Source organism: Phalangium opilio, unplaced genomic scaffold (assembly GCF_054372755.1).
Source record: "Phalangium opilio isolate 3A_F unplaced genomic scaffold, DU_Popi_V2 ptg000070l_1, whole genome shotgun sequence".
Taxonomy (NCBI): Eukaryota; Metazoa; Arthropoda; class Arachnida; order Opiliones; family Phalangiidae; genus Phalangium; species Phalangium opilio.
Genome location: NW_028324182.1, coordinates 14,441,653 through 14,461,763, shown reverse-complemented (window position 1 = coordinate 14,461,763; position 20,111 = coordinate 14,441,653). Strand labels below are relative to the sequence as shown.

Genomic DNA, 20,111 nt, shown 5'->3' with positions numbered 1-20,111 from the left:
ATTCAAATGACGTCATTGAACGCCTCGATAATTTCCCTTTAAAAAGATTTTTTATCACAAATTAAAAACACAATGCGAAAATTAACGACTAAATATTTTAATTATTCACGAATTATCACATTAATTCGATTAGCATCTGTTGATTTGATTTAATTTATTTTGAAATAATTATTATTTTATGTAAGGCTCGCAGACACTAATTTACAACAATTATATAACATTTTCTATAACAATTAATATAAAAAAACAAAATGGACTACAATAATATCACGAAGAATTTTCGTCAACTAATGTACATCATAAATACAATGAGGGTTTATTTCAAGTAAATAGACCAATAACGCCTTTCAATGAAGATCCATTAATGGGTGTTATTGAATATGAATTAAAATAATTAAATGCCTTTGGTGTAAATAATTATTAAAAAAATATGTAAAATAATATACGCTTATTGGTTAATTATTTTTCAACAACTAAAAGTTTAAAATATTCTTATTTTAAATTGTTTTCCTCCGCTCCGTCTCGTCTCACAAATAGTTTAAATTTTTGTTCGTGTTTTTTCAAAATATCCTCTCATTTTGTGCGCCTACGAGCTAACCCTTTTTTGCTAAATCTACTCCCGATTTTGGTTTCAATATTTCAACCGCTCCATATTTAGACCTAAAATTAGGCTTAAGTCTCGTTCCCTCCCTTTTGTAAGCTTAATTGGTCTTAAATTACAATTAATGACGATTAGGGTTAGGATTATTATTAAAATATAACCCGTAGTCTTATCCATTAACAATTAACTTATTAATTATTATAATTTAAATATATTCACAATTGTCTAATATATACCTATTTTATATATATTTATGTATGTATAAGTACGTCTATTCATTCTTAATTTAATTTAAATTAATTTAAGACATAAATTACCATTTAAAATTAATTTAAGGTTTAAAATTTTCCTCCATTTTCCTCCCCCCAAAAAAAATTAAGGCGGGGGAAAATTGTGCAAAATTGGTTTGGGCGTTGTTCACACTTGAAATATAGGAAACATTTTCGCGGATATTAACTATTTTCTACTTCCGTAATTTACCGGATTTAGATCTAGTTACGAGTTACCCCTCCCCCCCCCTTATATAAGTTATCATCTCGTACACGTAGGCTTAAAATAATCTCTGAAATATTTTCGCGTTTTAAGGTTCAATTTTTCTAATTCGAACGGGGCCATTGAAAAAAAAAAAATGTTTCTTCAAGTATTGACGTCAGAAGGATAAGAGGTTGAGTTTGCGAAACTGAATGGGAGATCAGTGACCGATTCGGGCGCTGACGTGACAGGGAGATCCATAAGTTTGCAGTAAGGCATAACCTTACCGTGACTGCACGTGACGCCATCGGCTATATTATAAATAGCCACGATAATGCCAACAATGGCTACCGTCGAACCAAATATGGCCAGTATAAAGGCGGGAATCTTTTTCCAAGAAAAAAATCTACCTTCTTCTAATTTTAAGTAAGTTAACGCCGGAAGTACGTAGGCTAAAGGAACGGCCGCCAAGACACCCTAAGAATTAAACCGGAAATGATATTCATCAACTCTTAAGGTCAAGGGCCTCCCACGATTGATTGAATTCGGTGACTTACGTTTAATTCCAAAACAATACCTAGACAATCAGTCAAAGTTGATAGACCAAATGCCAAGAATACAATAAAGGCAGTGACCAAACCGTGACGTAAATTTGACGACGGTTGTTTACCCGCGAAAAATGTGTTTTCCACAACCTACACGTACACCAAAGTCAAAATACAAATGACTGTCAATATTTATGTTTCTAAATACACAGTTTTCACTTAGGGGGGGGGTATTGCCGTTACCCCCGTGTTGCCAGGACATTGGTAAACCAGAAACGGCAAAGAGAAAGACAGCTCAGTTTGAAACATACTTGACTAACTTAACTCACAGAGGGTCTGATAACAGTTAACTGAAGTTAAAACTGTGATATGGGGGAATTCCCCAAGCCCCCAACAGTGTAATCAACTGACCTCTCTGGCCACAAAACACTCAATGGGTGACGTGAACATGATGGTAACTGTAAACAACAATCGAGCCACATTGGCCCAATCATCAGTGTTGCAATAGTTCTCCAGGAGATCACCTGTAAGGAAAAACTCAAATAGTACCGACGTTGTGGCCCCCTCTTTATCCAGGCGGAGTCTCCGAGATATCTCCGATCCATGTCTAAACTCTTCATGGATTATGATGATCAGGAGATATGATAAATACCTTGACTATACGCTTTGAACGTGACGTATCCACCGACGCCAAACACAACGATGATGACGAAGGAGATAGAGACGCTAATGTGGGTTACTCGATTCCATCTCGCTTGGCTAATAGGGGCATAACAATACGAGATTTTCGTGATGACGCGAAACGATTACGAATGCTATAGAGAGGGTGTCTTTTTATACCTGGGATTGGAAAGAGCGCCGTACAACAAGAAAGAATTGTGGTGACACATGAATGCTACGAAAAAAGGGTTAGGATTATCGTTGCAATTGACTTTGTGTTATGGGAAACATAGTTTTAAGTATATAACTTAATTACCAAATGCCATAACACCAATTGATTGTGTAATTCCGGTGTTTGCAAAACTATACGCGGATGGTGATTCGGGTCTACCAGTAAAAATTATCACGTGTCAAGACCTTGATGGTTAAAATTTATGGTACTCGAGAAATTATCATAGACACTTACACCATATCTACCATGGTAGCTATCCTCGCAAGGACAAATCCCATGATAAACATCACGGCGATGAGAGAGAAAATAGATGCCTGCATGATATAAAGAATTAATTTATTTTAATCGAAATATAAACTGGTTATTCGTGTTCAGCATGATAAAGTAATTAAACACACCTGGAGAATATTTAAATTTGTGATAACAAATAAAAAAAAACGTTAGTTTTACCTTTGAAAGTTTGGAGATATGCCGATACATCGAAAGTGGTAAAGTCACCAGGATGGTCGTGATGAAAACCACAAAATTCCGGTTTCCTAAGACCGTCGGTTTAAGGCCTGAGGGCGAAAACACCGTGCGGAGATCAGTTTTCAAAGTTGGTAATGTCTCTCAATCACGAGATTCGCAATTTATCATGCAAATTGGAAAGATTAATCATAGGTGGTACTAACTTGGAAAAAGACGAACCAAGACTTTGGTGATTGTATCACCGATAATTACATTATAGCTGATCATTGCTAAAAGAACGAAATTGCCTAATTAACTAATATAATTAGATTAATGGAAGAAAATACACTGATAGATAGCAAAATTAGTATTTTTCTTGAGGGATTATTTCTTAGACTTATCTGGATTTAATTAAGTACTTAAGAGTTTTTCTATTTCTGTTAAAAGAGAGATTAAGAAATTAACCAAAAAACGTGTAGGAACGCGTCTAGACGTAAGATATCTCAGGAGATTAGCACTAGATGGAAAAATCCCACGTCCTTTTAAATATAAATGTTCAAAACTCTGCTTGGCTTAATACGAAAAAGTTCTTAATTACTAGGCCTACAACGTTTCCTGGTCAGATTCTTAAGCTACTTATTGTAGGTTATAAGTTTACTAAAGTACCTACCTATAAAAGGGTAAACAAACTGGGTTCCCGTTAGAATTAAGTAACCTACTCGGCCAAACGCCATTTGAACGACATCCTAAGGTTATAAAACAATATATCATAACTTATGATATATTTACTACGAGAAGCAATATATTTTGTCAGGATAATTAATGATACACGCACTTGATAAGTCGTGGCTCCCACGATATTGGCGCTCTTTAATAGTATACACAAAGAATAGTCTGTCGCGATGGCCGTCAAAACCAATAGGATTATCCCTAATCCGAAACCGGATTGATGTAACGCGTAGGCTATACCTAAAAATAGACCAAAGTATAGACGATGATGATAAAAAAGGTAATTTAATGTGTTGATGTACGCGGAATTCAATAAAAACATGTGGTTTATTAGAAAATGAGACCAAGATAACGGTAATGTAAAAAATTAAGTATATATATTTCGTTTAATGAAATAGAAGTATTGAAAAGAATGGCAGAGAGGAAGCCATAAACGTATAACATAAGTTTATAAGATATGTTCCATCCATAAGTATGACACTACCTATACTTCGTAATGCTAGAGACTTACTGAGCCTCACCAGGCGTCGCTTTACCTCGAATATATGACCTCAGGACAAGCTCCAGTTTGTAACCAGTGACAAACTTATGACCAACATATCTTATGAACTTATGGTAGAAGAAAACGCCTCCTTTCACTATACTGGCTCTAATTTAACGAATATAAATCAAGAACTAAAGTCTAATGATAACGAACGAATTAAACTCAACGTTGCGTAAAAATCGTCGAAAATAAAAAATGGAATAATGGCAGCAATGTATGTACCTTAACGCGTATTAAAGGCAATATTATTCTAACACGGAATGTCATCTGTTTATTAAAAGAGCTAATTGTGTGGCACAGCGATTTCTATTTGTTTTTCAAAATAATTTGAAGTGTATGTTAAAAATCAAAACAAAATACTATAAAGTACATTACCTATAACTCCGGAACCAATAATACTGTTTATATAGTTGAAACTAGTTTGTGGTAGATTACTAGTAATCGACGGGGATTGCGATATGGTCTAAAGAAGAAAAACAATACATCATCGTGAATGCTTTAGCTATTGTTATTAGTATAATTGCAAAAACAAAGGGGTCATTGACCTAAAATACACGATATATTTCGGGATTTTTTTTAAATATATATATACAACGTATTTTACGGTGATATTTTAGTACAAACTACAGAAAACCCACCTGCATGAGTTCTTTTGTGTCCGCGGGTGAAATTGGACTCTCAAGATCTCCATCCTTTTTATATAAAAATTAAGATTAAATATAAGCATATGTCTTATAAAGAAATCAATACGTATTTTCCGAAAATATAGTTTATTCTTTCCGAATACTGATAATGTTATATTAAAATTTGCGACTTATTATAGACCTATTTTTAAAACTGAACAAAAGTCAATATACAACTCTACAACGCATCCATCGCCTCGCGCATCGCCTTGTCACGCAACCGAAGGCGTGAGCGAGATAGCGCTCGTTTTCAATTGAAATAGCGCATCTCCGTTCTTTTTAAAACAATCAATCCATTTCATTTTAAATTTTATGACATTTGGTGTCAACTAAACTATTTTAAAACTATACAAATATCAATCTTCAAAAAGAAAAATGCGTATAAAACTAATAAACATATGGAAGCATTTAAACTGGCGGGAAAACTAAAACATTGGCGGGAAAATACAATACGCGATTGAAGTAATAATAATTTATTTACCCTTTCTATTATAACGCAGTCAACACGTATATAACTAATAAAAATCCCTGATAAACCTATTATTAAAATAAATCATTTTTACCTTTACAGAAGGATTTGTGTCTCTCCTTTCCAAAATATAGGTATTTTCCGTCGCAGCCATGACGTATAGTTTTGATGAAATCTGTGTAAAGGGTTTTATTTTAACCCTTTCGCTCGTCAATTTTGTTAAATTCGCTTAATTATAAAGTCGCCGTAAGCGCGATGATAAAAACCGGTTCTTCGCGCACGATAAAAAATGCTTTTCCCTTTAACTGGTTACAGAATCCATACGAATAACAGAACAATCAGCTTTAGTTTGACGTTTAGGGACTCGGCCGCGCCAAGAACAGATGGTAACTTCAATAGGTTGATAACCGAGGCGTTGGATATTATATCGCGCAACTTCCCTATGAACCCGGTCCTCTACAGTTTAATTCCGCTACTTTTATCCCAAAATATCCGACAAAACTCTACCTAATAGTCTAGAAGAAATCGATTGAAAAAATTTTTCCCGCGAAAATAAAAAGGCGCGGAATAAAAAACGCGCGCGACTTCACCCGGAGAGAAGCGGGCGAGAAATAATGGTGTAGTATTAGGTCATCAATTTTTCTCTTAAAATTTTTTGATACCAGATTTTTTTTCTATTCGGAACGCGTAGATATACGCTACACCACCGAAGTCTGAGTTTACACTGCCTGCTTACTCTTTTCTAGCAACCTACGTAATTTCCGAGGGGAAGGCTTCCTTGCTTTTAGGGTATGGGAAAATTAGTATTATTTTAACGTCACACTGCGCCGACTCCCTCCAAACGCTGGCTGCTGGGTTCGTTCCTAGTTCGACCGTCGTGTAACGGTACCTACTACCTCGTTGTGTAATGGAGAGGGCGAGAACCGAGAGGAATAGGAGTCAAAAGGAGAGAACGACCCTTTTTGTAATATGAGGGCAAAATCAGGGGGTGAAAAGAAATTAAACGGAATAAATCATCTGGTTTAAATGACGAGGAAACGCGATGAAAGCTTTTTGAGGAGTGAAACAAATTCGTGTAAATGACTAAAACACTTTAACTAAGCTTATAAATACCAAATGGGTCATATATTTTAAAGATTTAAACTTTTAAAACTCTAAAACCAGACCAGAAAAAAACTTTTGATAAGAGATATGTCTGGGTCGAGAGGTTGGAAAATTCACCAAATATTTTATAATATTTCTCTCTGTCGTAAATGTCAAAGAGATTTAAATTGAATTTTTTGGGTTTTAGGCGATTGTCCGACCTCTCGGAATCTCGAGGGGTTCCTAAACGCTATCTTTATGACCCGCGCAACACATATTTCAGTTTTCCGACGGCAATTTATAGCTAAACATTATATTTTAAGACACGAAAATCCGATTCGATTCTTCGATTGTAAAGAGATACCAAAAATCGAATAAAATATCGAATTACAGGGGTTGCCTTTCAATATAAGACGTCAGTTTGTAAGAACGTCTCTTATCAAACCGCCACGATTTTACGATCAAAATTAGCGATTATTGAAATTTTTAAATGACTAAACATAATTTTTCAATTCACTAGCTTGTCCTAGGTTGCAATTGGTTTGGTTTTATCGTAATTTTAATTCATTTTAATACAGTGACTCAATTTTCTTAAGTTTAATCCAAATTAGTTCTGGGCGCTACCTTTACGGTACGCTCCAATTCCCCCTTAAATTTAATTGGTTATTTTGTACTTACGCTTGAAAAGATTTCATTAGTACATTCATGGAGCCGCGACAGTCGACACCTCATGCAATTCTTCCGTATGTTATAATACAGTCAAAGGTGTAGAACTGACAGTACCCTTCTTTTTATTGTCAAAGGATCATAACGTGAACTAAGACTTTTAGAGCTATAAATAATTCTAGGCATTTTTTAAAGAAAACTACTTATATCCTCATAAAATTGCAAGTATTTACCTCGTTCCTAGTTGAATAATAGTTAGCGAAAGTTAATTAAAAACTATGTTTGAACTGGAGAAATTGCAAATTAAAGGAAAACTTTTGTGTCAGACTTACTTCTAGTTATGGGTATTTGTTTCAAATAATTCTATGCCAATAGAGCTATCTCAGAAGCCTTAGTGTGACGTCACCCATGCTATTTACCCATAGAACCAAAGCGGTACCAAACATGGCCGCCCACGGCTAAAGCTAAGCCCGTGACGTTCAACCCAGGTATTGACGTCACAACTGAGATAGCTCTATACGTACAGACTTAAGTAATATACCTATTGATAAGTGTGTAAGGCTTTTGTCATTTTTAGGCTTATTTTTAAGCTGCTAAGAACAGATATTATGAAACAAAAATGTAATATATATATAGTTTTCTGACCAGGAGGCTTGATACCATTATATATAAACCACAGAAACCTGGATATAAAACGTTTTTTGAAATACATATATACTTGAGTGCTTTGTGTTTCCTTTCGTGGAAGTGATTACCCCAGCTTGTCCTCTACTATTTTTTTTTCTTTTTTTTTTTGGTAATACACCCCTTCCCAAAGAGCTTTAGTGGAGAGACAGACGCCGTGTGTTTCTTATGTATCCTCACCATGGGTGGGTTTCTTTTGTAAAGAGGTCGCCGATTTTTTATATATAAGCCTTTTTGTATCCAACCCTCTCTCTCTCTCTCTCTTGGACAATACTTGTATCAATTTCATTGATGTTAAGGTTAAGTTATAGGCGGGGACAAAAAAAGGGGTGATTCTAGTCTAGTCAGAGAGATAAATTTTCCACTTCCATTGTATAAGTGCCACAAATCAGATATATTTTAAATCTTTGGCCTCTCAAAATATTTAGTCATTTTTATGGAGTAATAAAATTCTTTCACCCTGCCTTTCCCAAGCTTTGAAGAAAAACTTCATTTAAATTAATGCGCGGCTGGGGGGGAAGCCCCTCCCCCCTTAATCTCTGGCCCTGATAATTTAAATTACTGCGCCCCCATCAAGCCTTGCGGGGCTGAGGGTGAAACCCCCTCCCCCTTAATCCCCCCCCGGCCCTGATAATTTAAATTAATGCGCCCCCATCAAGCCTTGCGCGGCTGGGTGGGGGGGAAGCCCCCCCCTTAATCTCTGGCCCTGATAACTGATAATTTAAATTACTGCGCCCCCATCAAGCCTTGCACAGCTGGGGTGAAGCCCCTCTCCCCTTAATCCCCCCCCCCGGGCAGCCCTGATAATTTAAATTAATGCGCCCCCATCAAGCCTTGCGCGGCTGGGGGAAGCCCCTCCCCAATTAATCCCCCCCCCCCGCCCTGATAATTTAAATAGAAATTATGTCCATATCTATACAATACCAATGAAGATACATGCAATTAAGTCCAAGTGTTAAGCCTAAAAAAACTGTAATTGCTTTTACTTCTTTGACATTTGCTCTTTCAAAAATAAAAGTAGCAAATTCTTCCCTGCAATATTTTCTTTTTAAATCAAATAAAACTGATAAATTAAAGATTAGAATAATCAATTTTTGAACACAGCTGTTTAATATTAGGTACGTAAAGTTTAATTGATAAGTTAGGATTTGTAATCTCCTTCTGGGTTTCAGTTGCCATATTATTTACAATATAATAAAATATATCAAAATATATATATATATATATATATTAGTCTACAATTTTTTAATTTCCCCAAAAAAAACACAATCCTGTCAATGCCCATTTTAATAAAAGTATTTTATTTAATGAATACTATAATGTTATTTTATTATTGTAAACTGTAGAATTAATATTAATTAATTCACAATAAATAAATTTTTAATCATCTTTTAAATGACTTTGAAGAGCAGTCCAAGCTCTTTTAACCTAAAATAAAATTTAATTTCTCTTATGAAACTTATTAATATTAAATTATAAATTATAATTAATGAAGTTTGAAATTAATTTTTTATTACCTGACTTTTTGTTTCTTGTCTATCCCATAAAGAACAGAAAACAACATTAGCCTTAGAAACTCTCTCTTGATTGGATATTTGAGATTGAATTCTTTTTTGAGCGTGATCTTCAGTTACTCCATCTCGTTCCATAACTCTTTTCAACGCTTCTTTCTCATTTATAATGGAAACCCAAACTTCGTGAACTTTATCTTGCCAACCAGCTTCAATTAATAAAGCTACTTCTAAAACAATTACATTGTAACCTAGACAGAAAAAAAAGATAATTCAAATTATTAAAAAAGATAATTCAAATTATTAAAAAACATAATTAAAATTATTAAAAAAGATAATTAAAATTATTAAAAAAGATAATTAAAATTATTAAAAAAGATAATTAAAATTATTAAAAAAGATAATTAAAATTATTAAAAAAGATAATTAAAATTATTAAAAAAGATAATTAAAATTATTAAAAAAGATAATTAAAATTATTAAAAAAGATAATTAAAATTATTAAAAAAGATAATTAAAATTATTAAAAAAGATAATTAAAATTATTAAAAAAGATAATTCAAATTATTAAAAAAGATAATTCAAATTATTAAAAAAGATAATTAAAATTATTAAAAAAGATAATTAAAATTATTAAAAAAGATAATTCAAATTATTAAAAAAGATAATTCAAATTATTAAAAAAGATAATTCAAATTATTAAAAAAGATAATTCAAATTATTAAAAAAGATAATTCAAATTATTAAAAAAGATAATTCAAATTATTAAAAAAGATAATTCAAATTATTAAAAAAGATAATTCAAATTATTAAAAAAGATAATTCAAATTATTAAAAAAGATAATTCAAATTATTAAAATAAAAAAAGATAATTCAAATTATTAAAAAAGATAATTCAAATTATTAAAATAAAAAAAGATAATTCAAATTATTAAAAATTTTAACACAATTAATATTAAAGATACTAATTAGTAATTAACTATACCTTCCATAAATAAATTTTGTACTTTATCATCTACCAATTTTTGAACTGCAGGCCAAACAATGCCATTTAAAATCTGCCTCTTTTTCTAAATAATAAATATTAAATTAAATTATAAATAAATAATTAATTAATCTAGAATTCTAATTAATTTATTAACCTCATTTCCAAATACTTTAGCACCAAGAGCTTTTCTATTAATGGCTCCATTTGAGTCTAAAATGTCTTTACCAAATTCATTGACTATTTTTTGATACACTGGACCGTCAATATCATAAGTGGAATGCGCTAATTTATCACAATCAACTAATCCAGCTCCAAAACTAACTAAATCCTTAGCAATTTCCGATTTTCCACAAGCAATTCCACCCGTTAGTCCAATAAGATAAGGTCTAGGAGGTAGTTTTGTTTTAACAGGCGGTGGTCCTTTGAAATAAGTTCCGAGAAGTCTTTTTCTTAATGAAGATGAGCTAATTTTGACTTCATCTGATTCGTTACGTTCCGAATCTTCTAATAATGGTATAGTATATATGGCCAATTGTTTCATACCCTAAAATTAACACAAAATAATTAAATTGGAGTGTATAAGTTGTAAAAATTATACCTTAAAGTTATACCTTCTCTTCTCTGATAATATTTATTTTTTGACCACCTCTTATGGTTTCCTGACTAACAACAATACATTCTAATGTCTCATCTTCAATTGCAGGTCCAAAAGGATCATAAATAGGAACAATTTCATAGTTTAAAGTTGGATCAACGTCAACTAAGAAATTTCTAAGATCGGTAATCCTTTTGTTTACAGGTTCAATAAGCTCCCATAAAAGTTTACCTATTTTAAATATTAAATTTAATTTAATTAAACAGATAATTATATTGGTAAGTAAGTAACAAAAACTACCATGAGTCATGAGTCCATCAGTTACTCCAATAACTAATCTAGTTTTGGATCTTGAAATGGACTCGCATAGTAATATTTTATGTCCATTATGCAATCTATCAAATGTTCCACCCAAACAAATGTGATTATATTCTTCCATATGCTCTGATAACTCCTGGTTCACTTTCAAGTGACTGTCATTCTCATCATTGCTAATTTTTAGGTTATTGATTAAGGGTATCTTTGTGGGGTCAATTCCAAACTGGCCTTTGAGATAATCATTTAAATCATCATGAGTGTCTGATAGCACCACTTCTATTTTCTGCCCAATATGATTGTCAACGTGTGTAGGAAGTTTTAGAGAGCCTTGAAGAACCCGAACATCCAAATTTGAGCAGTGTTTTGAAGCTTGGCTATAGATTATGGGTAAAAGATGCCTCCTATCTATGTTCACTGTTCCATTAGCAGTACTAGGTTTCAAGCTTATGTATAACGTTTTATTGACGTGCGTTTTAGCCACTGAGAGGTATGATTGTAGTTTACTTAGTATAGCACGGTGTGGTAAACACAGAATCAAAAGCCCATTTGAAAACATAACTGAAAGATGTATATTAAAGGCGCAATTTTAAATCCTACTATTTTCAATAAAAATATGGGAGTATTTCGCTAACCCTAACTACAAGGAAATAATTTTGCAATAAGGAAAAATATTAAAAATACCTTGTTTTAATTCCGCACCTTCTATTTGGAAATTGGATACGACACTAAGCCTTGGTCGTAAACTGTTTACGTCGAAAAACCGAGCTTATTTGTTAAAAGTAAACGCGAACGAATGGATTTTAATCAAAACTAGCGAAACTAGAATATATTAGAGTAAATTTTGTCAATTATAGTCTAGAGAGCCTAAAGATATAAGACATTTTTCAAGATAAAATCGTCACCAAGATTGATAGTCAGCCATGACGGAGAAATTCCCTCCAAGTATTCTTATGTTTATGGGCCGAGAATGAGCAAATAGGGGCAAAGAATCTAGGCTCTAGCTTCAAAGCTTAGAGAAAACATGGGTAAAGGTAATCGTAGCTTCAATATAGGTTGCTACTGGATAGAGGTAAAATAGACATCCCACTTTGTAATAAAATATAACCTTTAGATAACGAGAATAAATTAAAATTCACTCCTGCATTATTATACCCCAGTTACCTAGTTACTAGCTCGTCACCTCAAATAAGGTAATATTAAACGATGATAAAAATACAGCTGTCACAAAATGTTACCTCATACTTTTAGAACTAATTCATCTAATTAAGTGCTTTACTGCACATTCTCTTTTTGGAAAATACTAAGTATTTCAGTAAAAGTGGGTCCACGGCCAAGGGAATAGTAAACTTATCACAAGATAATTCTTGGGAAAAAAAGATAAAATGTATTTAATTTTATAGGCGCGTGTACGTATATACTTATCTCGATGAGTTTGCAAAAATTTTGAAACACTATCAAAATAAGTTTTACAAACTGCGATTAAAGGTTTTGATCCCAAGTACCCACGTGTTTCTCGAATGAATCAGCGCATTTTAATCAGGGCAAAACGTGCCAAATTAATGACGAATTAATCTACGCACTAAGCGACCTATCAGTTTAAGCCTAAAAATAATCAGAGTGCTAATTAAATTTTTATATTCCCCTAAATGAGGTCAAAACGTGTAATGACGGACATTTGAACTTTAGTTATGGTTATATTTGTTAGAAATAAAGCATAGTATGACACTGTAGTATGCCTATTTTTGATAACTGATAATATATATTAAATATTTTCTTAATACAACAAACCTTATCAAAAATAATATTAAAAAAGCACTTCAGTTAAGCCACTTTTCAGGGGTAAACATCTCAATGTATTTCCTACGAGCGCCTGTAGAAATGTTTAACCCGCCATACACCGGTGTTCACAGTGAAGCCACGCTACAGGGGCTACACGTTTAATTTCGTACACTTTAAATTATAAACGAATAATAATAATATCCCTATCAATCTTTAAGCCTAATACTAGACAAATAACGCATTAGGCCTAACTTTAAATGATAAATCTGTAGTGGAGTCTCTATTTTGCATATCGTGAAAACCTTTCAACCTTTTAAACCGATCTCACACCCTATTTTTTTACGGATTTTTGGCTCCTTCACCGTAAAAAGAGCTATATAGGAACGGTGCCGTATGTCTCAGACAGTTGGAGTGATTTTTAAGAGCATACAGCAAGCACCTAACCCTAAAGGCGTTCGTTGGAGGGGCCGAATTTTAGGGCGAACAAAAGGAAGAAAAGAAGAAAAAAAGCTCGGACACCCCGCGTAAAATTTTTACAATTTTAAATCCTTTTACATCTCGCCGGAGTCATCGAATAAAATCAGAAAAGCTCTTTTCAAGGCGGTTTTTCTTTTTCTTTTTTACCATTCTTCTTTCAAACGGGAGCACCACCGATATAAGATTTGGGGAGTCAGTATAGAGATGGCCGCTCTCGTGGCCCTAGAAATAAGCCGATTCTTTTTTGCCTTCCCCATAAAAAAGGTGTGCACACAAGACGTCTGAAAGTAATATACGTGCAATCCCAAAGCAATCCGGGCTAGTGCACGCTAGGGGTAAGGGTCTAGGGATGAAGAAGGAAGGAAGAAAAAAAAAATTCTCCAAATCCGAATCAAAATGGCCGACTATACTAAGAGATTTCTCTTCTCCAAGCACGAAGCTAGGTCTCTAGCGATAGATTTCCTAGACTGTATACCATATATATAAGTGTGCAGTGACATCCAGCCCTTCTTAACTTAGACATTCCTCCTCCCACAACCAAAAAAAAAAAAAAAAATCGGTGCTTTTCCCAGTCTCTATGTATCTCTTTATCGACGTCTGTCTATTCCCTTAGCATATACAATGCAGATAGTAGCTTTTCTCCTCAAAAAAATTTTCTATTTTTTTATTGTTTTTTTCGCTACCAAAATGGCCGACAGATATATCTTGTTGGTATAAAAAAATGATTTTAAATTTATAAACATATGCAGTGAAACGAATAAGCTATATATTTAAAATACTATTTATTTACACGCGTAAATCATAACGTGATTTAATAATACGCGAGTTTTATCTCTCGTTCAATAACTGGATAAATAAATAAATAAATAAACAATACATTTCAACATGGTTAAAATCATTACAAGTCACCTTAATGGGTAAGTTAAAAACTTGTTTCTCATGAGCGTTTTCGGTTTCGATAAGGTTTATTTCAACATTTCTGATGATGCAATTCGCGGCAACCACGTAACCTATTGGCGTTAACACTTAAAAAATCTCCATCATCACGTTAAAACAAATATTTTCTCCATCTTTGCATCCCGAGATCGTCGGACGGAGATGCGGGGGAGTATATTTCCCTCCAGAGAGTCATCTCGCCGGAGAAGGCGATAAGAGAAACGGCGGGAAAATCCTAGACTTTCCCGCCAAACTCGACGGAGAATCCCCGGAAAAATCCTTTCTCTCTGACGGGCGCGCGCGAGACACGGGGTTTTCTTTATTTCATATAAAAAGTCCTTTGTGTCTGCCACGTTTACCTTGATATACGCTTTAATATGGCGATATTAATCGATTAATATTATTTAACATCGTTAGTATAATCGCGATTAAAATTAACAAGCTGTAAAATAAAGAGAAACGCGGGTTGTTGTACCGACCTTGCACGTCAATTTGCGTTCGCGAGATGAGAGAAGAAAAAGGGGCAAAATTTTTCTCTAATCGAGAGCTTCAGTTTAAAGGCTGAAAAGCCCCGCCTTCCTTTCGACGTGACGTCATTCTGATTTCACCATTAACGCTCTATATACATAGTGTCTATATGGGCGAGCAACGTTACATTTACCCCTTCTCTTTTCTCTTCAACTTCTCCGCTCTTTCCGTCTCCCCCTAGGCCTCGGTCTCTCTCCCCCGGTTTTCCCCTTTATCTACAGTATTACCTTCGACCATGGGGTGAGAATTGAGCGATAACCCTCTCTCAAACTCTACATTGCACAAACGTAGCTCTTCAACTAATCAATTCTCGTTTCCGCCCGCATGAATTTAACGATCTCAAATTTCCAAGACATGGCGACACTCGTCACGTAAATACACAGCCATCATTATTCTATGTCAAAGCCATTTGTATACGATTTTGACAGTTTTTGTTTGTCAAATATGGAACTTTTATAGACTCAACTGTTAAATCTCGACACCTTTTAAGTGTATAAATAAGTATCATCACTTGCAATTGAAGCTACAACACAGTCAAAGCACAGGGAGCTGACATTACTGTTTTAGAGGTTTATCTATGATGGATTTTGATTTTTAAATCTTTGATATAATTATTCAGAAGCATATTTGTTATATTTATATATAAGTTACGTGTAAAATGTAAGAGTTATTTTTCCTTATGGCTTCATTTGAATTGTTTAAAAACATATTGCGTGAATCAGTTCCAGATTCAAAAGAAGTAGATTAGAGAATAGCTCAAATGAAAACGACAGTATATTAAAGTTACTCGAACATTTCATTAATGATCTAAGTACAGAACATATTTTCGAAATCACTGCCTCTTTAGAACTCCTCAACGTATACGAGGCTGAAACTAGCAACGTAGGAAAGTTGATCTTATACCAACCACAAGAAAGCTTTCTTTCATTCGCATATTCGCATCTATATTGGAACATGGCGGCTAAATAACTTACAAATAAGTCCCTGACGCCAAACTGCCGTAAATATTCAGCTATGACCCTTGTTTAAATAGTTCAAATTAATCCAAATTACTCACCATCATCTGATTTATAGTCCAAACTCTATTTTCACAAATTTCACTTCATTCTAAAGCCGAGTTTCTTTCTATTTATTTCTTTAAAACAAAATACATTGCAACTCACACATTTTATCACAACATTTCTCATAAACATATCGCGCTATAGATCCCTTAAAAATCGCCGCATGTACTCTCTTATAGCGACATCCACGAAATGATAGAACTCAAGATGCACTTTTTAAAAAACTTTACACCGATTTCAAACTTCCGCATTAAAAAAAAGGTCTAAAAAAGCCTATTTTATACAAAAAAAAAACCCCCATAGTTCTCCCCCATTATTTTGGACAATTTTTACCTAGGCGACGTCGACCAGGTAGAATTCGCCCCCCAAAAAATCAGTACCGTTATAGGGACCTAAAAAAAGCCCCTGTACATTTCGAGGGGCTTTTCACTCCGTTCATTTTATTATATACCTTTTGATAAAAAATGTTTTACTAGGGTTGAATATTTTTTTAAACTTTAAAACGTCAATGCTATATAACGGTTTCCGGAGAGTACGGGGCTCTCTCCTTAAATTGAAGCTACCGTTTCTAAAAATAGGACATTTGGAAGTTTGAAAAAAAAATGAACTTTTACCTATAGTATATTTTTTAACCTATTCATAAGCGAGATGCATGTACCGTATGGTATTATAATGAACAGAACTTTTTATATACGGAAGTTTCTTTAGGTAAGGGTCCCCCCAAAGGTAAAATTGAAGCGTAGGTACACAAAGCGCAATAGGCTCGCTCATACTTGTTACCTAACGGTAGGATATTAAATTTTATAAAAAAAAAATTATCAAGGAGTTTTTCAATATATTTTGATAATAAGCTAATATCTTGGGTATATTATTAAACAGATGAGAGGGTAATTTAGAATTAATTCAATTTTTTGAATCGTAAAATTTTAAAAACTTGATACAAATAAATACCTTAATAATTTTTTCAATAATTTCACAATTTTACCTTATAAAATGTTTTTGTCCCCTAAAAACATTTGAAATATTCAAAATTTCGCGTTACCGGAAGTTGATGTTAGTTCCCTGTGACTTAGAAGGTGAAAATTTTACAAGAAATGAGGCTTAAGTCTTAGGCCTAAACTTAGACGTATACAGGGTGTTTTTGAAAAGTCCATCAATAATGAAGGAACGTGTTTATTGGAACATTTTGAGTCGAAAATGTCCTATGACTATTTTCCGTCCGAGCCACTGTTTTCAAGTTGGAATTGGAGTAATTTACGTATGACCCCTTAAATTTAATTAGAAAATTGAAATAGAACTGTAATTTAATTAAGGGATCATCCCTAAAACATTCAAATCATAACTCTTAAACAGTGGCTCGGATGGCAAAATGTCATAGAACATTTTCAACTCAAAATGGCCCAATAAACACGCTCCTTCATTATTGATGGACTTTTCAGAAACACCCTGTATAGTGTTTGTGCTAAGCCTAGTTTTTAAACTTTAAATTGAAGGGCGTGTAATTATAAGTCGTGATGTCCATGAATATTGATGAAGATCACTTGATATTATCAAAATAGGTTAACCAAAAATATTACTTAAAACTCAATAAAATATTAGATTTAATTTGAAATTTCTATCGTATGGAATTGGTAAGCTTACAAAAGATTAAGATATTATTATAGTAGAAAATAAAATGACCATTTCAAAAAAAAAAAAATAAAAATAAAAAAATATTATTGAAAAAATTCCTGTCCACCCATCTTCAGTAAGAAACGTCTAGACATAAAATCCTAGGGATTTCATCCTAGAATACAGAGAACAAAGCACTTTGGAAGAGGAGAGAGAGAAGCTACAAAAATCCTTTTCCGCCACACTAGCCTTATACTCCATTGTTAAAAGAGAGAGATGGAGAAGGAGCAGGAGGAGGGATGAAGTTAGGGATAAAAAAAGAGATCCTGGGGGTGAAAAAAGACTCTAGGGGAGGTAGGAGCGTGGGTGAGAGGTCGAGGAAGGGTCGAGATCGTCCCGCCTTACACCGGAATCTCTTGGAGCAACGCGGACCCCCGATCCAATCACATTCCGAGTTTGCCTGGAAACGATCGATTCCAGGGATTGCCTCGGTGCTTAGGGGGAAGCCGGTTGTCCGAGATTCAGACCAAATGGACAAAAAACGTTCGATTGAAGGAGGGCTAGCAGAAAAAAAAGGAAAAACCTTATCCCCTGGGGATGACCTTTTTGCTTCGTCGATGGGTCGACCCCAACCCCAAAACGATGACACTAAGATGGACACATAAAAGCTCCGCCTAGCTTTAGCCACCCACACCAATCCATCTTAACTATAGTATTGTTACAGAAGGCGCTATTCCTGATATGGATTGATTTAGTAGTCCAGGGTTTTGAAGTGTGGACCTTTAGGGGTGACACGGTGTCTATCTTCATTTTTTTTAAAAAAAGAAGTATTTCACTCATAGCTTGAGTTCTAGATTTCAAATAACAATAAAAGGAATTTTTCCCCCCTCAAATTTTGATACATATTTTTTTATCGATGTTTTATTGAAAAATGATAAAGCTATAAAATGGAATCAAAATGTATTTCACTTTTCTTTACTTATCATCCGTATTTTTGTGATACCATATTGTTTTCCAGGGAGGCAGGGTTGTAGGGGGGACGACATCACAGTGGAGCTTCAAATGGAGGCGATTTGCTCATACAACATAATATATTTTCAATCATTGCTTTAAAATTGACTTTTACTCGAATTCCCCTGTGATTTCAAAAATATGATAAATAAATCAGCCAATTTGAATTAGCGCATATTTTAGATGGCGCTCCCAGATTTTTTTGAATTATAAAATAAATAAATCGAAGTTTCATTTTTTTTGTGATTGATTTTTAAAGTTTTAAAATTCTGGTATCTGATTTTTTAGAGTCTAATTTACCCTATTGCTTTCCAACGGTTTTTTAAGAATAGGCCTAGTATTTTTTTATTGAGTAAACTTTAAGTATTGCGGTGAAGTAAATTTTGATCTGAAGTATGCAGGTGCAGAGAGAAAAAAATGTGGAAGAAAATTTGATGGCTTGAAAAAAAAATCTTTAAAAATCGATCCTGGTATTATTTTTGACGAGCGCCATCTCATAAACTGTTTTTCTTTTAAATTACATTTATTTATAAATAATTAAGATTAATAATCAGATAATCTTAATAAATAGTATTTAACACATTCCCTTATAAGAAATTCGGAGAAATCTAATTTCATCAAAGTTTTCCAAAGCCATTATTCCATTCCAACTTTGAAAGAAAACTTTGCCTAATTCTCCAAAAGTAGGCCAAGGAATAATAATAAGATACTTAAAACAGATAATGCAGACGCTACGTCATAGCCATCCCCGCCAAAAACCGGAGAAAAAAGAGAAAATATGCTAAAAATAGGCCAAACCCCTAAAAAGGCAGCTTCTCCCAGGACACCCTTAAATTTCGGAAGCTGAAAAGAAGAAAAAAAACCTTTCAACGTAGCGAGCAAGAAGCTCGTAGCATCCGAGAGAGGTAAACAATTCCAAGTGTAGAAGAAGATACGGGTGATGGAGAAAGAGTAGAAGCTAGCTGCGTGGTGGTAGATGAGATGAGGATGGCAAAGAGCTTAAATGGCCCACTTTAAATATCGATCAGTACCACCAAGCTTTTTTTTTTCAAAAAGAACTTTCAGGTTTAGGGATCTCATGGAGAGAAAAAAATGCTTCAGCAATAGATGGCGCAGAAACTCCTACAGGGGGAGCCCTAGCTCCCTCTCTCTCTCATCTCTATCTCCATTTGATGGTAGTGGGAGAGGTGGTAGGTACGGATAACACTATAACTAAGATATTTAGGCCTAATTTCATGAACTGAAAAAATAGGCCTAAATGATTAAAACTCGTTATTTCTTCGGAGTTTATGATTCAATCACAATCTCTATTCTGATTCTTCATCTGCTAGGATACAACCGACAAATCCATTTTTCCTAGCTTTTTTTTTAAGTTTTTCAATGGAGAACAGAACAGGAGTAAGAGAGAGAGAGAGAAGAGGCTAGCCAGTCTGCGAGGGAGTGAGAGGAGGGGATTTCGGAGAGAGAGCGCGGAGAAAAAAA

General features: G+C 33.9%; 2 protein-coding genes across 4 annotated transcripts; both read right to left on the bottom strand.

Annotated features, from left to right (window-relative positions):
* Nucleotides 1-81: 81 nt before the first annotated feature.
* LOC149661887 (putative sodium-coupled neutral amino acid transporter 11) lies at nucleotides 82-8,093 on the bottom strand. 2 transcript variants are annotated; one of them, XM_089843430.1, is made up of 14 exons: nucleotides 5,476-8,093; nucleotides 4,868-4,921; nucleotides 4,605-4,692; nucleotides 3,792-3,925; nucleotides 3,627-3,702; nucleotides 3,181-3,246; nucleotides 2,960-3,081; nucleotides 2,744-2,823; nucleotides 2,594-2,664; nucleotides 2,458-2,512; nucleotides 2,270-2,376; nucleotides 2,029-2,141; nucleotides 1,630-1,767; nucleotides 82-1,549 (listed from the first exon to the last, which is right to left on the bottom strand). In XM_089843430.1, exons 1-14 carry the CDS (start codon nucleotides 5,533-5,535, stop codon nucleotides 1,238-1,240), a joined length of 1,476 nt encoding a protein of 491 aa, XP_089699556.1. In that variant the 5' UTR covers nucleotides 5,536-8,093; the 3' UTR covers nucleotides 82-1,237. The 2 variants fall into 2 exon arrangements, with proteins under 2 accessions (XP_089699556.1, XP_089699557.1); XM_089843431.1 differs by having other exon boundaries at nucleotides 2,960-3,066; nucleotides 5,476-8,091.
* A 1,001-nt stretch (nucleotides 8,094-9,094) lies between these two features.
* On the bottom strand, nucleotides 9,095-13,014 carry Ppat-Dpck (Bifunctional Phosphopantetheine adenylyltransferase - Dephospho-CoA kinase). Of its 2 annotated transcripts, none has more exons than XM_089843424.1 (7): nucleotides 11,926-13,014; nucleotides 11,209-11,784; nucleotides 10,925-11,139; nucleotides 10,468-10,857; nucleotides 10,311-10,395; nucleotides 9,332-9,576; nucleotides 9,095-9,242 (listed from the first exon to the last, which is right to left on the bottom strand). In XM_089843424.1, exons 2-7 carry the CDS (start codon nucleotides 11,780-11,782, stop codon nucleotides 9,195-9,197), a joined length of 1,557 nt encoding a protein of 518 aa, XP_089699550.1. In that variant the 5' UTR covers nucleotides 11,783-11,784; nucleotides 11,926-13,014; the 3' UTR covers nucleotides 9,095-9,194. The 2 variants fall into 2 exon arrangements, with proteins under 2 accessions (XP_089699550.1, XP_089699549.1); XM_089843423.1 differs by having other exon boundaries at nucleotides 11,908-13,012.
* Between the last annotated feature and the right edge of the window lie 7,097 nt (nucleotides 13,015-20,111).

Bases quoted from the DNA above. Each gene is read 5' to 3' on its own strand.
- LOC149661887 (XM_089843430.1), bottom strand. From the start codon at position 5,535: ATGGCTGCGACGGAAAATACCTATATTTTGGAAAGGAGAGACACAAAT. The intron at 3,926-4,604 runs GTAATGTACTTT...GTCTATTTTTAG, and splicing joins TATTGGTTCCGGAGTTATAG to GTATAGCCTACGCGTTACAT. The intron at 3,703-3,791 runs GTGCGTGTATCA...TTATAACCTTAG, and splicing joins TGGGAGCCACGACTTATCAA to GATGTCGTTCAAATGGCGTT.
- Ppat-Dpck (XM_089843424.1), bottom strand. From the start codon at position 11,782: ATGTTTTCAAATGGGCTTTTGATTCTGTGTTTACCACACCGTGCTATA. The intron at 11,140-11,208 runs GTAGTTTTTGTT...TATTTAAAATAG, and splicing joins TGATGGACTCATGACTCATG to GTAAACTTTTATGGGAGCTT. The intron at 9,577-10,310 runs GTATAGTTAATT...TTTTCTGTCTAG, and splicing joins ACAAAATTTATTTATGGAAG to GTTACAATGTAATTGTTTTA.